Below are 15,262 nucleotides of genomic sequence, written 5' to 3' on the forward strand. Positions count from 1 at the left end.
GTTATAATCATGTTGTCAGAAGCACAGCCTGTAAATAAACGATGCCTTTCTGAAGCTCGTTAAAGTTCTACTTTGTAATTTTTTAGTCCAGTCCTTGTACCTGATCATTTTAACAGGAATGTTTTGGTTTGGTGACCCTCTGAACTCTGACCTCCAAATCATTCAAGCATAAAACGGCTCCTGACTCCAGGATTCCTTGTTGTGTTGACACATAACCAACAACTGAGCAAAGAACCAGTTTTAAGTTTTATCTTTAAGCCCTTTGTTACTACCTGCCTGCCCAAAAAACACATAATTTGTTCCCACTTCTTTAGTTGAACCTGTTAAAATTGGGAAAGCAAACACAGTTTAACCGAAAAGTGATTCACAAAGAGCAGTTAGCTGAAACTTGGCATATCTCAGCATAGTGTGCAGTGCGTCCTTAAAAATATGAGAAAACTGAACAGAAGAAGAAGAAGAAGAAGTGTGAGACCTAAAAACCCTACAGGATCTGAAAGTCCTTAAGAAAGAGGGAAAAATCTGCTACAGAAACCAATGTCAACATTAACCACGCCCCTAGCAATGCAAACTTTAATCCAGGTGAGTTATAAAATCATGCTCTCACTGTACAGTTGTTGTGAATGGGTAAATTATCTCACAATTATTTTCTATAGAGACCAGAGCAGTTTGTGTATCAGGTTGTAAACATAATTATTTTTGCTGTAAACATGATGGTGCTCACAGTGTTTATGAGCTCATCTGTCTGACCAGACTGAAAAAACTAAAAGAACTGATATTTTTCTGTTTTAGTTCACTTGTTTTAGTCTGCATCCTGTACCCCAAGATAATTTTTGTATCAATCTGCTATTTTAGTTTTGACTGAAAGTAGTTTTGGTTTGGAAATTTAACGATTAAAATTCGATGCTGATAAATATTCAGTGTGTTGATGAAGAAAAATCATATTTTCATGCTATGTGGATAAAACAGTTTAAAACACCACAGCGGTCATATTTAATTCTTCATGTTTCCTCCAGGGAATCGACTATTTCAGCTTTTTTTCCTCTGAAAATCACAGCATAAAGTTGCTCGGCGTTGTTAGGTTTTGGGCTTTTACTGTGAAAGGCCGCGCAGGAAGTGAGCCCTTTTAAATATGGCGGCGGCCGCAGACGGCTTGGTGATTTTCGCGGTGCTCTGAGTATTTTCGTGCCGCTCCCTCGTGCCTCGAGTTCGGTTCTGACGTCATGAGAAGCGCGGTGACGGGCCCCGTTTCCGGATGCTTCGTGTGAGCCGGACGGCCGTGTTAGCGCTGCTCATCGTTAGCAGCTCCGTGTTCTTGCTATTCCAGCTGCACTACTACCGGAAGTACGTCAGCAAGGTGAGCCATAGCCGTGTAAACGCTTTTGTGTGATGTGAGAGGCTCCCAGTGTGACCTAATCTGAAGGTTTGTGATGTCACTAATGAACCAGTAAAGCTCAAAGCCCTCTGCCCTTTCAGAATATAATCCTAATCTGTGCACTAGCTGTTTCAGTTGCATTTGTGAAGTCAGGATTATAGGAACCACACCACGTCTCAAATTATAATTATGAGTTTAATGTTTTTGTGTCTGTGCAGAGCAGACACAGGTAAACACACCTCCACAGGTGACAGGTGAAAGGACAGCTTTTCAGTGGGGGTGGAGTCTACAGCAGGGCACAGTCTTCCTTAGGTAGAGTTTAGATGATGAACGTAAAATGGGTCGTTCCTGAAGCTGCCGTACAGGTTTGTGTTCAGAGGCAGGTAAAGAGAGAAAGAAGCACACCTGAGATCCCTTCACTGCAGTAAGGTTAGCTTTAGTTATAACAGCCTTGTAAATGCTATCAGGTATCTGTACCTGAACATGAAGTTAAAATATTTTCGGTTAAATTCAGCCAATCAGGAAACATCTTCTGACGAAGATGATCTTCATCATAATCATGCTGCCTATGTGTTCCATCTCACCTGTACGCTGACATTACCTGTGCATGAACATTACTCATGAAGAGATCCTGAATCGTCTATGTGCTCAAATTACAGTAACCTTGTCACACGTGTGAGTATTTAACCCTCCATCATGACATGTGACAGTCTTAAGGTTGATCTTTTAGCCACGACACCCCAAGGTCCAGATAGGCAGCGTCAGCCTCTGAAGGTAAGTCATGCTAGACCATGACCGTTGTGGTGACACTGTTTTCTTCTATTGTCCTGCAGCAGCCTGGCTCTCACATCTTCCGCCCAGCAGGTCACCTGACTCCAGGCCACCTGACCGCTAGCCAAGTCCAATGGGTAAGTCAGATCTGATGCTAGCTGCTGTTAGCTTAGCATCAATTGTTAGCAATTCAGATTTAAACTTTCACTTTGAAATGATCAAAATTACATTGTCACAAGGTAGAAAAACTGCATGCTGCTATGCCTGATGCAGCTCTCTATGTCTTTCCACTTGCACATGACGTTCCTCTCTTAAATAAACGTGAAGAACTTTTCAAATACATTTAAAACAAATCTTCATACATCTCGCTTCTCTTACACAAGATGTAGATGTGAGTCATGAAAATTGTACAATGTGTAAACTTGTATTGTGGCTCCTAAAATTAGCTTGTTTTATACTTAATTGTTAAATGTTTTAACTCCTCCTTCCTGACCTGACCATGGTTTCCACGGTAACAGTTGCTTTGTTCCTCCCTGCAGCAGGTGGTGAAGAAGTTTCTAGCGTTAGTGCAGCACTTCAAGCTGCCACTGTTCCTCACTGACACCGCCGTGCTGGCACTGCTCTCCCAGGATGCTTTGCGGCAGCGTGACCGGCTGGTGCGCGAACCGCACTGCAGCTTTCTGTGCACGGGCCGAGCCGTCACATCATTTGCTCTGCAGGCCAACCAATGGAAGTATGATGTGAGTGACTTGTTTGTTGTCTTCAGAGCGTGAGAAAATGCAGAACTTGAGTTTAAATAAAGTTTTTAAAAATGTAATTGTTTGTTTGTCCGTCAGCCCGGCTTCCTATTGGCAGCTGAGCAGAAAGGTTTTGAGGTGATGGAGCTGCGGGGAGTGGACCCTCGACTCGCCAGCCTGGACACCCTATCAGGAGAGGACATTCCCCTGCACTTCTTGTTCCGCCTCCACAATCATATCATTCAGGTGGATGTGGCCAGATGTGGTGACGATCTGATTCAGGTGACAAAACAGCTGACGATGTGACCTGTGCTCCTTGCAGGTGGTCTTCCTGTATGAGCGCAGCGGGAACTACCTGTGGCATGGAGCGCTGCGCCTCAAAGGGGACGCAGACCGAAGCTTTGCTGCCTTCAAAGTGCTCGACTATGGGCGCTATGCTGGAGCCTATGACAGGTGCTGACATCACATGACTACGTTATGTGTGTAAATGAGACAAAAAAAAAATGCACTAATGAACTTCCTGTCATGTGATGTCCTCTGCAGGCCGCAGCTCATCCTGACTGTCCTTGATGGCCTGGACATTCGAGTCCCGCGAAACATTTCCCATTTTCTGGCCCAGCAGAAACACGCCCGCTTCCTAGAGTGCCGTTACCGTGATGCTCGCAATTTCCTGCAGGTCAGAATGAACGCTTCTTTTTATTGTAAAAAGAGGGGAGAAAGAGGAAATGAAAAATATTATAAACAAATCTTTTTTTAAAACGTCCTTTTTCTCGTCATCTGACTACTTCTCTGCAGCTCTACCCTGACGACTTGTCTGTGGCAGCGGTGGATTTCCGGAGAAAAGCAAAGGCGTTGCTTCATTTGACGGCTCGAACGCTCACTCGCCTTGACGTTCCGTTCTGGCTCAGCAGCGGTACCTGCCTGGGTAACTCTACCTCCTGACTCACTTGTACAGGTTCAGCAAACTTTCATCCATCCATCCATTTTCTTCCGCTTATTCGGGGCCAAGTCGCGGGGACAGCAGCCCAAGCAGAGAAGCCCAGACCTCCCTCTCCCCAGTCACCTCCTCCAGCTTGTCGCTCGTTCTTTCAACCCACAGCTTGTGACCATAGGTGATGGTAGGGACGCAGATCAATCTCATAAATTGAGAGCTTCACTTTTACACTCAGCTCTCTCTTCACCACAACAGACCGGTACAGCGTCCACATCACTGCGGCCGCAGCACCAATCCGTCTGTCGATCTCCCACTCCCTTCTCCCTCGGGTCACTCGGGAAGAAGACCCAAAATACTTAAACTCCTCCACTTGGGGCAGGGTCTCATTCCTGACCCGGAGTGGGCACTCCACCCTTTTCCAGTTGAGGACCGTAGCCTCCGATTTGGAGGTGCTGATTCTCATTCCCACCACTTCACACTCGGCTGTGAACCGTTCCAAGGCGTGCTGGAGGCCATCGCCCGATGAATCCAACAGGACCACATCATCTGCAAAAAGCAGAGATGAGATCCTGAGACCACCCAAGTGAAAGCCTTCCGCCCCTTTGCCATTCCTAGAAATCCTGTTATGAACAGAATCGGTGACAAAGGGCAGCCCTGGCGGAGCCCATCACCCACCAGGAACAAGTCTGACTTCTTGCCGGCTATGCGGACCAGGCTTCTGCAACGGTCGTATAAGGACTGTATGGCCTCTTTCACTTTGAAATGATCAAAATTACATTGTCACAAGGTAGAAAAACTGCATGCTGCTATGCCTGATGCAGCTCAGTGGATTAAGGAGGTCCTCGAAGTATTCCTTTCCACTGCCCGACAATTTTCTCAGTCAAAGTCAGCAGCGCTCCACCCACACTATAGTCAGTGCAGGTACAGCACAGCCTTCCCCTCCTGAGTCGATGGTTTGTCATAATCTCTCTCTGCTTTTTTGTGGTTTTTTGTAAGCAGGCTTTTATTTTGGCACTGGTTGATTTCCTGATTTCCTGTTATCAGTCATATTTGTGTTTGATTCTGGGAAACAAGAATCCCTCGAGGGCTGCATCAGGAAGTGTGTCCACCACAGATTAGACATGCAGCGACCTCGCCATGGTGACCCTGGGTAAACAGCTGAAATCTCTCAAGTTCTTTTGGCGTTTTTTATTGTGAAACATACACAGGTGTATGCAGCGCCTGTCGGAGCACTAAGCAAGAGTGAGACTCGCATGACTGGACTAAAATAGAGCAGGTTACCGCCTCGGAGACAGGAAGTGAAACACAGAGGTCACTGTCACTTATAACATTTACAACAGGTGTGTCAGGTATGCTGATGACTTCCTGCTTCCAACGTCAGAACCTCTGACTGTAGGTTGTCTACCTGTTCCTGTTAAAACTCCTGTGGAGGAGCATGTAACCAATGACTCACTCAGGTGTGCTACTATAGGGTCACACAGAGGTCAAACTGCTGTATGACATCCATAGTTTGTGCTGATATCACCTGTAATCAAGGTCACATGCCTTATTATCTGTGGTTTAAGCATCCAGGTAAATCACATCTGAGGAAGTTGCACCTCAGTCAAAAAGACTAATTGATTCAGTGTGTGCAGGTAATCCTGTCCTCACACCTGTCCGTGTGTGTCACCTTCTCCAGGCTGGTTCAGGCAGTGCAGCATCATCTCATACAGCCGTGACGTCGACATTGGCATCTTCATCGCCGACTACAGGCCTGACATCATCGCAGCATTCACAGACGCCGGCCTGACGCTGAAACACAAATTTGGAAAGGTCCAAAATCTTTATTTTTATCTTTTACTGTCTGAGTTTCTTCTTCTTCTTTCTACTTCTAACACCAAAAACTTTTTCATGCTTCATCTTCAATCACCAGCTTCAAACATCTACTGCAAAATCTGTCTTTTATTCTTACAACCTGTCTTATTGTGAAGTTTAGGGTGTGTTCCAAGAAGTACCTACTGTCTCCTGTTCCTAACCTCTTTTCATCGAGCTCAAGGAAAAGTGGGTAGGAGAATTACTGAGGACTTAGAAAAAGAGAAAAGGGGTGTGCTGAGGATTTGAACGAGCTCACACTCATTTCTTAACGTCATGATGATGCATGTCCGCTATATTGGCAATGTGCAAAATATGGACTACAAAGCGTGCGTTACTTCTCCACAACGCGTTCTGTTGTTTCATGGAGGTAATGTAAACATGTGAAAATCATTCATTTTTCATTAGAAAGGCTGGAATTTTAAAGGAGGAGGAACAGATTCACTAACTTCTTCATGCTGAGTGTTTAGAGGCGAGCCCACTTATTGCTCCTTGGTAAATGCTTCCATGAAACAGCAGAAATGACCTGAACTTGGCTGCTCTTTCTCAGCAGTGTTCACACAGCGAGCGACTTCTCTCTGCTGAATCTGTAACAGATAAAAGTGTTAGTGTGTTAGAGTAATGCCTGAATGTTGCACTATGCTGTTAAAACTACCAAGTGATGCACGTATACATACACCTGTCACAACTGGGACTTCTCATAATATAACGGTAAATAATGTTAGTCTTCTGAAATTCTCACCAGATGTCAGTAATAACCCATCCAATCCACACATGGAAACATAGACGTCCATAAATTATGTGTAAAAACGAGAAATGACACAGGGAAAAGTATTGAATACGTGAAGAGAGGGATGTGTAAAAAGGCAGGGAGAGTCAAGACAGCAGCTAAAATCTATCAGTGATTATAAGTCAATCCTGCCACTTAATGCAAATTAATATCAGCTCAATCAGTCCCGAATGATGGCTAATAAAAGGCGCCCAATTATCAAGTTGTCACACAGTCATGTATGTCATGATGGGTAAAACCAGTGAGGTCTCCCAAGACCATCATAACCTTATTGTTGCAAAAACATACTGATGAATTTCTAAAAATAACGGTTCCATTGAGTACTGTTGGGCCCAATGTCCGGAAATGGAAAGAACATAATTTCACCATAAACCGGCCACGACCAGGTGCTCCCTGCAAGATTTCAGACAGGGGAGTGGAAAAAAAAAATCAGAATCAGAAGAGTTGTTCAAGAGCCAAGGGGCTCCTGTGGAGAGCTACAGAAAGACCTGATAAGTAATGCACTAAAACGCTGTGGCGCATATAAACACTCATCATGGAAGACTCCATTGCTGACTCCATCTTGAAGCTTGGTCCAGATGGCATCAGCTCAAGGCTTCTGAAGTCCAATACAGGATAACTCAATACATCTTTAGCCTGAGCCTGAAGCTTGGTAGAATGCCACAGCTGTGGAAAACATCTTGTGTGGTGTCAGTTTCCAAGAGGCCACAGCCAAAGGACTTCAACAGCTATAGGCCGGTGGCTCTGACATCACATCTGATAAAGATCCTGGAGAGGCTAGTCCTTGCTCATCTTCAGCTGCAAGTGAGCTCACTGCTGGACCCACTCCAGTTCACTTATCGCCCCAACCGGTCAACAGATGATGCCATTGCCACCACCCTACATGTGGCTCTCACTCACCTGGACAATAAGGACATGTATGTACGAATGCTGTTCATAGATTTCACTTCAGCATTCAACACAATCATTCCTCAACACCTGACTGGAAAACAGCCTGCTGGACCTGAACACTTCGTTCTGCAACTGGATCCTGGACTTTCTCATGGAGAGGCCTCAGACAGTCCAGATCGGTAACTGCATCTCCATCACCACCACAATGAGCACTAGAGCCCCTCGGGGCTGTGTGCTCATCCCACTGCTGTTCACTTTGCTGACTCACGACTGTGCAGCAATGCACAGTTCAAACCAAATCGTCAGTTTCGCTGATGACAGGACTGTGGTGGGTCTCATCAGCAAAAGCAATGAGTCAGCATACAGAGAGGAGGTGCAGAAGCTAATGGACTGTTGCAGAGTCAACAACCTGTCTCTGAACGTGGACAAAACAAAAGGGATAATTGTCGACTTCAGGAGAGCATGGTGAGATCACTGTCCTCTTAACATCAATGAATCCTCTCTGGAGGTTGTCAAGAGCACCAAATTCCTTAGTGTTCACCTGGCGGAGACCCTCTCCAGCTCCATAACTACCTCCATAACACTCAGTGACTGGACTGACACACACACATACCTTCACACACGTCACTACATTATCTGCACAATGGCATATGCAGACACACCTCACACACCTTCATACATCAATTACATGCATAGGTTGTTGCTTTTGCTTTTTTGCACAGTGCTCAGTCTTTTTGCACAACCCGCTGTCTATTGCACTGTCTTGTGTCTGTATCATTCTGTTCTGTCTGGTGTTGCACTGTTTTTTGCAGTTTTTCACACTTGCACTTTATGTAGTCCGGTGTTGATTTTACTCTAAGATCATGTAGCACCATGATCTTGGAGGAACGCTGTCTCGTGTCACTGTGTACTGCACACTGCACATGCTTGAAATGACAGTAAAGCCACTTGACTTGATTTGACTTGATATTTTTATCTAAATGATCAAAATCTCTTTATTTATTCCTGGTCTGTCTGCTTTTCTGCTGTAACAATGAATTTCCCATCCGTGGGACTAATAAAGTCTATCTTATGTCTGGTCAGATGAGTCCAAAATTAAACTCTTTGGATGCCATAATGCATTTTAACATCATCGTACGTTTGGAGGTCAAAGGGAACTATATATCACCCCCAGAACACTAATAGAGATGTTTGGAGTTGGGAACATCATGGTGTGGGGCTCCTTTTCAGCATACAGCACTGACAGACGAAAGAAAACTGTCAGCTGGTGTCAGAGAAAGGAAATAAAGCTGCTGGAATGGCCCAGCCAATCAGCTGACCTCGACCAACTGAAAAGAACTCAAGGTCAAAGTTCATAGACAGGACCCACAGAACCTTCAGGGTTTGAAGACTGTTTGTGTGGAAGAATGGACCAAAATCACACCCGAGCAATGCTGCGACTAGTTTCTCCATACAGGAGAAGCTGAATATGAAGCTGTGATCACCAACAAAGGTTTTGTATAAAGTATTAATCCAATTTCAGTGAGTGTCTTCATTTATTTTCTCTGTGTCATTTATCATTGTTACACATATTTATGGACATCTATGGTTTGATTCCTTTGCATGTGTGGATTGGATGGGTTATCACTCACATCTGGTGAGAATTTAATATCAATCGCACCTTCAGAAATATATTTACTTTGAACTTACTTAAATTACTTATTTTACCCTCTGTATATTTACTTTGTTTCCTCCAGCCTGTTAAGGATTTCTGTAAAATTCCCTCCATCGTAACCGATCCCAGCTGACCTGAAGTAAACATGAATCCTAAAGACTGTAATACAACAGTGATCATACAGAACCTTAAACACTCTTTGATCATTTATTATAAATCATAATCTTGAACTCAGTGTTCTACTTTCTTCATGCAGCAACAACATCAAATTTATATTCCAGCAGCTTGATGTTCAGAGTTCAGCTGTGAATTTAACAGCTGCTGATAAAAACTATAAATATATCCACAGGTTATGGATAAAATGGAAAATGCAGTTAGAAGGAACATCAAAGTCGATCCCAGCCACTTCGATTATGTCAGTGTTTTCATAAATGGTTAGATGGTTGTTTGCAGTGAATTATAGGACACATTTTCTCCTCTTCTTTCGTAGAGGATGCTAGTGTTTGGAGTCATGTCTCTTAGTGAGGAAACTTTCACAGAAACATGGACTTTTGGAATGCACCCTTAGTTACCTCCTTTATTCTGAAATCATTTTATTGTGAAGCTTAGTTTTCTGTCTTTTATTCTGAAAGCGGGTGTTTTATTGTAAAAGGTGGAGGACAGTCTGGAGCTGTCATTTCTGATTGAAGATGTGAAGCTGGACATTTTTTTCTTCTACGACAACGGTGATATCATGTGGAATGGCGGGACGCAGGCAAAGAGTGGCAGGAAGTTCAAGTAAAATCCTTTCACCTTAAATATTTGTACAGACAGCGTAATCGTCATGCCGTTTATTTCTACGTAAAGTCATTACCATCTGTCAGGTCACTTTGTCAACCCTGCCACAGGTTAAATTTGTTTTGTTTTTTTTCTTATCTCCAGGTACATCTTTCCACGCTTCTCGCTGTGCTGGGCGGAGCTTCTTGAGCTGAAAGTGCGTGTTCCATGTGAGACGCTTGACTACGTGACAGCAAACTATGGCGCCTCCTGGAACATCCCACTGAGGGTCTGGGACTGGAAATCATCACCAAGCAATGTGCAAGCGAACGGGGTGTGGCCTGTGGCAGAGTGGGCAGAGCTTATCCAGGTGTACTGACTGATATTTTATTATCAGCCATCAGTCAGCTGATCGGGACCACACACACGATTCTGTTGTTGAAACAAACTAATAAAAGTTTTGTTTTTTTGTTTAAATGGTGTTTCCTTTTGTTTAGAACATGTGACTTATTGTAACAGGATGTGATGAAATCAGTAACATCCGTATTTATATGGCCCATTAAACAAATGTCCTAGTGATTTAAATTTGACATCGTACACAGCTGCAAACATTTGTAAATATTTTAAAAACAATACAACCAGCAGGAAATCTAAATATTATTTATTGTTTAGGGACAGATTGGTAGTCTGGATGTAAACAGTGACACACCAGACTTCATTCATATATTACGTGTTTTTACTCGTCATCAAACTAACAGTCTTCTCCCCATCAGGCTCCATTCAAAGTCCCACCCTTTATACTCTTCGTTGTGATGCAAAAAAAATATTAACATTATTTTATTAGATCAATAATACTTTCGCCTCATGGCTTTGACAGTTATGTTAAATAATCTAGATCAACTCTCCACGACTTCATTCATCTTCTCACTTTTTACTTCTTTACTGAGCAAAATAAGCCAGAAGCCATTCATTTTAGCACCATTTTTTTATCATTTCTTGTGGCGCAATAAAAATATCAACATCATAAATTTGTTACGAGGGGCCACCTCTCCACCAGGTTCCATTGATTTTTTCCCCACTATCTTTCAGTGGGCTGAAGTTATTTTACGGTAAATCTCAATTTATTATATCAACACATTTCTACCTTTTATTATTACCAATCTGTGGGTCATCTCACCACCAGACTCCATTCATATTCTCATGAGCTTTACTCATTTAGTCTTACTACTGAAAAATAATAGCCAGATGCCAGTGCGATCTCCCCTTCAGACTCAATTCTCTCTGTGCCCATCTTTACTTGAACTGCGTCAGTTACAGATCAGTGATGAATAACAGAGTCAACGTCATTTCCAAACCAGACTCCATTCATTTTAACACAGTTTTTACTCTCCTAGTTTCAGTCTTTCAGCGCTGCTTCCGGTCCGGTTCGGCTCGGCTCTCCGTCCGATGTCACTCCGCCGCCGGTTCGGCCTGGCCCTCCTTGTGGACTACGATGCCCTTGCTGATAAGATCCGGAATCTCCACGGCGAGCCACGGTCCGAGTCCGAGCGCCATGAGGTGCGCGAGCCCGAACCGCGGCGCGTTCCGGGCCCAGAGCGGCGCAAAGTGTTCGGTGAGGCAGATTTTCCCGCCGCGGTACATTTTGGCGGTCTTCCCGTCCAGCTCCGGAACCGCCACCTCCGGCGCGGTGTCCGGGTACGTCACAGGAATATCGAACTCTAGCCGGAACTCGTAGCGCAGCAGCTCGTGGATGTACCAGCACGTGCCAGTCCAGCGCGTACCGTCAGCGTTGGATTCGAGGCGGAACCAGTCGTTGTCGGCCGCCTTGTTCTGCTCCACGAAGCGGATCAGCGCCTGGTACTCCTCTTTCAGCCGCTGCGGCCACAGCGCGCGGTCTCGCGGCCCCGCGTGCGTCTTCAGCAGCGGGATCTGCGAAACGGCCTTGCGCGTGGCCTCGTCCGCCATGATGCGCAGGAGAGTTAACGGGTATGACTTTAGTACGGTTCGGTCCGGACCCCTCAGGCGTGCTCTGAGGACTGACGTGGACTTCACCGGGAGCGGATCCGACCAACAACTTCCGCTTCCGGGTTTTCAAAACAAAAGCCTCAGTTTGTTCCCTTTTTTTTTTTTACCTTCAAAGTTTATAACAGGCATGTGACAAACAGCAACACTGATTGTTGCCCACCTGAGCAGCAACAGATCCGTCACAGGTATAAATTATTATGAGTTTGTACAGCTTTACACAAAAAGCTGATCTATAATCAATCGATAACTAATGACGCCAGATGATCGAACTGAAAAATTGATTCCTGTTAATGATTACCATATAGTTTAAAATACAGGCACCTGAGTCATGCAGGTTATTTAAGTTGAACACTGACAGTCCTGCTGTTATACATACAGGTGCCATTAGTTCGAGTAATCCCATCCTCTGGTTGGATGAGGATGTGCCGATGTTTTCCTCCTTCCATGGGAACCCCCAGGGGGACCAGCCTGAAGCTGAAGAGGAGAAGGATTTCATTTTTAACCTAAACATTAAATCTGCAGCCAGCAAGACCATCTCCATGCCTCCTCAGGCCGGCATCCTTTCCCCCAGGCAGAGAGAGTCGCACTAAGCATGTGCAGAGTTCTCCATCAAGAACTGCAAGTTGAACGGTTATCCATCCATCCATCCATCCATCCATCTATCTTCTTCCGCTTATCCAGGGCAGGGTCACAGGGGCAGCAGCGCAAGTAGAGAAGCCCAGACCTCCCTCTCCTCAGCCACCTCCTCCAACTTCTCCGGGGGGAACACCAAGGCATTCCCAGTCCAGCCGAAAGATATAATCTCTCCAGTGTGTCTGCCCCCGGGCCTCCTCCTGGTGGGACATCCCCGGAACACCTCACCCAGGAGGTGCCCAGGAGGCATCCTTGTCAGATGCCTGAACCATCTCAACTATCTCTTGAATGCGGAGGAGCAGCAGCACTACTGTGAGCCCCTCCCGGATCGCTGAACTTCCCACCCTATCTCTAGGGGAGAGGCCAGCCACCCTTCGGAGGAAGCCCATTTCTGCCGGTTGTGTCCGGGATCTCGTTCTTTCGCTAACTACCCACAGCTCGTGACCATAGGTGAGGGTAGGGACGTAGGTCAACTGGTAAACTAAGAGCTTTGTTCTTACGCTCAGCTCTCTCTTCACCACAACAGACCGGGGCAGCGTCCGCATCACTGCAGCTGCAGCACCAATCCGTCTGTCGATCTCCCGCTCCCTTCTCCCATCACTCATGAACAAGACCCTGGGATACTTAAACTCCTCCACTTGGGGCAGGAACTCGTCCCTGACCCGAAGGGGGCACTCCACCCTTTTTCGGCTGAGGACCATGGCCTCAGATTTGGAGGTGCTGATTCTCATTCCCCCCACTTCACACTCGACTGCGAACCGTTCCAAGGCAAGCTGGAGGCCATCACCCGATGAAGCCAACAGAACCACATCATCCAGAGGTTCAACAATTACTGTTTGTTAATGTTGATAAAGGTTGAAATCAAATATTAAAATGGCTGACCCCAGCGTAAGTGATACTACTGGGAATCCTGATGTGCAGCAGCTGGAAAAGGTGTGTGGCCATCACATGCGGAGCAGAGCAGAATCCTGACCCTACCATCTAACTGAGTGCTGCACATTTCACTCTGACTTCACTGTTTTTTTCTATGATTTGGGGTTGGCATGATTCAGACATGAAGCAGAATGAACAGCTTCAGTGTTCCTCTGATTCACACGCACACACTTTGACTGTGGTTGTGTCCAGGTTTGTGCGCTGAAGTTCACTGACACACCTTTACACAGGTAACACTGAGCTGAGGATGGAGATCTACCTGACGAGTTACAGCTGATGTCAGGTGTGTGCAGCTCTGAGGCCCCACACCTGCAGAAAAAATCTGGAATTAAAAACACTGTTTCAAAGACAGCATGCTGAGCAAATGTAAATAAAAACTAAATCCAATGATTTCTCATAAACCCTGCAAAAAAACTGTATCTCCACACTGAATCATGTTCCTCGCTGTTGACATCTCATCAACTGACAACATGGCATCACGCCGCATCCTCAGACTGAAGAGGAGAGCGCTCAGGTCAAAGACTCTGTAATGGTTTCTGCAGCCACCATACTCCAGCAGACCAGAACAGGATGCTGCACCGCCCTCCCCTCCAGTAGTGGTTTTTGATACGGGCGACACGGGCGGTTGCCGGGTGCGGCATCGTGGTGGGGGCGGCATCACGGGCATGATGCTGCCCCGACGTCAGCCAGCGCATTTTGTGAATGGCATAGGCACCAATCGGCTTTCTATCGCACATTTGCTGGGAGTAAGGGCGCCCTCCGTTTGCGAGGTGCGCCTGCTGCTTGCGGCACAGGGAGGAGAGGGCGGGGCGGCGGGGGATGCTCTGGCTGGCTGGAGCAGCAAAAATGACCAACTCGCAAAATAAAACAAATTACAAACAAACAAACAAACACGAAAACACCAGACATCATGATACAGACTTATAATTTGCACCGATGTTTTTTCAAAATTCTATACGCGAAAAGTGAGCGCGAGAGCCCTCGGTGCGCCTGCTCGCTGCTGAAGTCAAAGTAAACTTTATTGTCATCTCCGCTACATACAGTCCAGTGATCGGCTCGCGATTCAAACTCTTAAAACATCACAGGCTCTAATGCAACAAGGGGAAACTCGTTGTGCTGCGGTCAACAAAAACTACGGCTACCCAGCCCTGCTCTGTCAAAATCAAACCAGTGAAAGACAGATTGACAACGCCCTCTTAATGTCTCCGCTAGCACCCACGTGACTCCCATTACACATCACCATAGCAACCAAACAAATGAAAACCCAGTGATCCTTAAAATTCAATACATTTAATTATGACTCCTACAAGGAGAAACGAGCAAAAGATACAGGTAAGCAGATGTGTCATTGGATAATGGCAGGTCATGTATCCTAAAACATTAAGAATCAGAATACTTTCTTTTTTTTCTCTTTTTTTTCCCCTGTCCCATTTGGTTCTTTAGCCGTCAGAATTGTTGTCTGAAGACCAACAAGGATACCCAATGGATTTATTTTGCCAAATGGATCATCATGGCATTGCCGTATTGGTCCATTTGATCGACCTTTGTTTTTATTATTTATTTTATTTTCAGTTGTTACAGACGGGACAGACATGAGTGAGGGATAGGAAAGGGAGAAAGAAAGAGGAAGGAAAAGAAAAACAGAAGGGGAGAGGGACAGTGAGAAAGGGGGGAAGAAAAAATATCTCCGGGATCACCTGTTGAGAGAAAAAGAATAGAAAACAAGCAAAAAAAACAAAACAAAGCAACATACTATACACAACACCATCGCATTAATCTAGCTAAGTGTAAACAGCAGTAAATACTAAATATTGAATGTTGTTGTGCAGCACGCAGGACAGACAGCGCCGGTTCTTTAGCCTTTGTGCTTTGAAGTAGCAGCCAAGAAAGGTGTGATTTAAGTCTACGAACAGTG

The 15,262-nt window shown here is 45.3% G+C and overlaps 2 protein-coding genes across 4 annotated transcripts; one reads left to right on the top strand and one right to left on the bottom strand.

The window, feature by feature from the left end:
* The first annotated feature begins 546 nt into the window (after positions 1-546).
* Positions 547-10,233, top strand: fktn (fukutin). 3 transcript variants are annotated; one of them, XM_085169209.1, is made up of 10 exons: positions 547-579; positions 2,206-2,280; positions 2,683-2,883; positions 2,980-3,126; positions 3,203-3,333; positions 3,424-3,556; positions 3,676-3,805; positions 5,493-5,626; positions 9,653-9,777; positions 9,922-10,233. In XM_085169209.1, exons 1-10 carry the CDS (start codon positions 562-564, stop codon positions 10,133-10,135), a joined length of 1,308 nt encoding a protein of 435 aa, XP_085025335.1. In that variant the 5' UTR covers positions 547-561; the 3' UTR covers positions 10,136-10,233. The 3 variants fall into 3 exon arrangements, with proteins under 3 accessions (XP_085025335.1, XP_085025334.1, XP_085025333.1); XM_085169208.1 differs by lacking the exon at positions 547-579 and adding an exon at positions 1,100-1,354 and having other exon boundaries at positions 2,209-2,280; XM_085169207.1 differs by lacking the exon at positions 547-579 and adding an exon at positions 1,101-1,354.
* Positions 9,894-11,851, bottom strand: ufc1 (ubiquitin-fold modifier conjugating enzyme 1). The gene has a single exon (XM_085169212.1). It carries the CDS (start codon positions 11,719-11,721, stop codon positions 11,206-11,208), a length of 516 nt encoding a protein of 171 aa, XP_085025338.1. The 5' UTR covers positions 11,722-11,851; the 3' UTR covers positions 9,894-11,205.
* Between the last annotated feature and the right edge of the window lie 3,411 nt (positions 11,852-15,262).

Source organism: Neolamprologus multifasciatus, chromosome 7 (assembly GCF_963576455.1).
Source record: "Neolamprologus multifasciatus chromosome 7, fNeoMul1.2, whole genome shotgun sequence".
NCBI lineage: Eukaryota > Metazoa > Chordata > Actinopteri > Cichliformes > Cichlidae > Neolamprologus > Neolamprologus multifasciatus.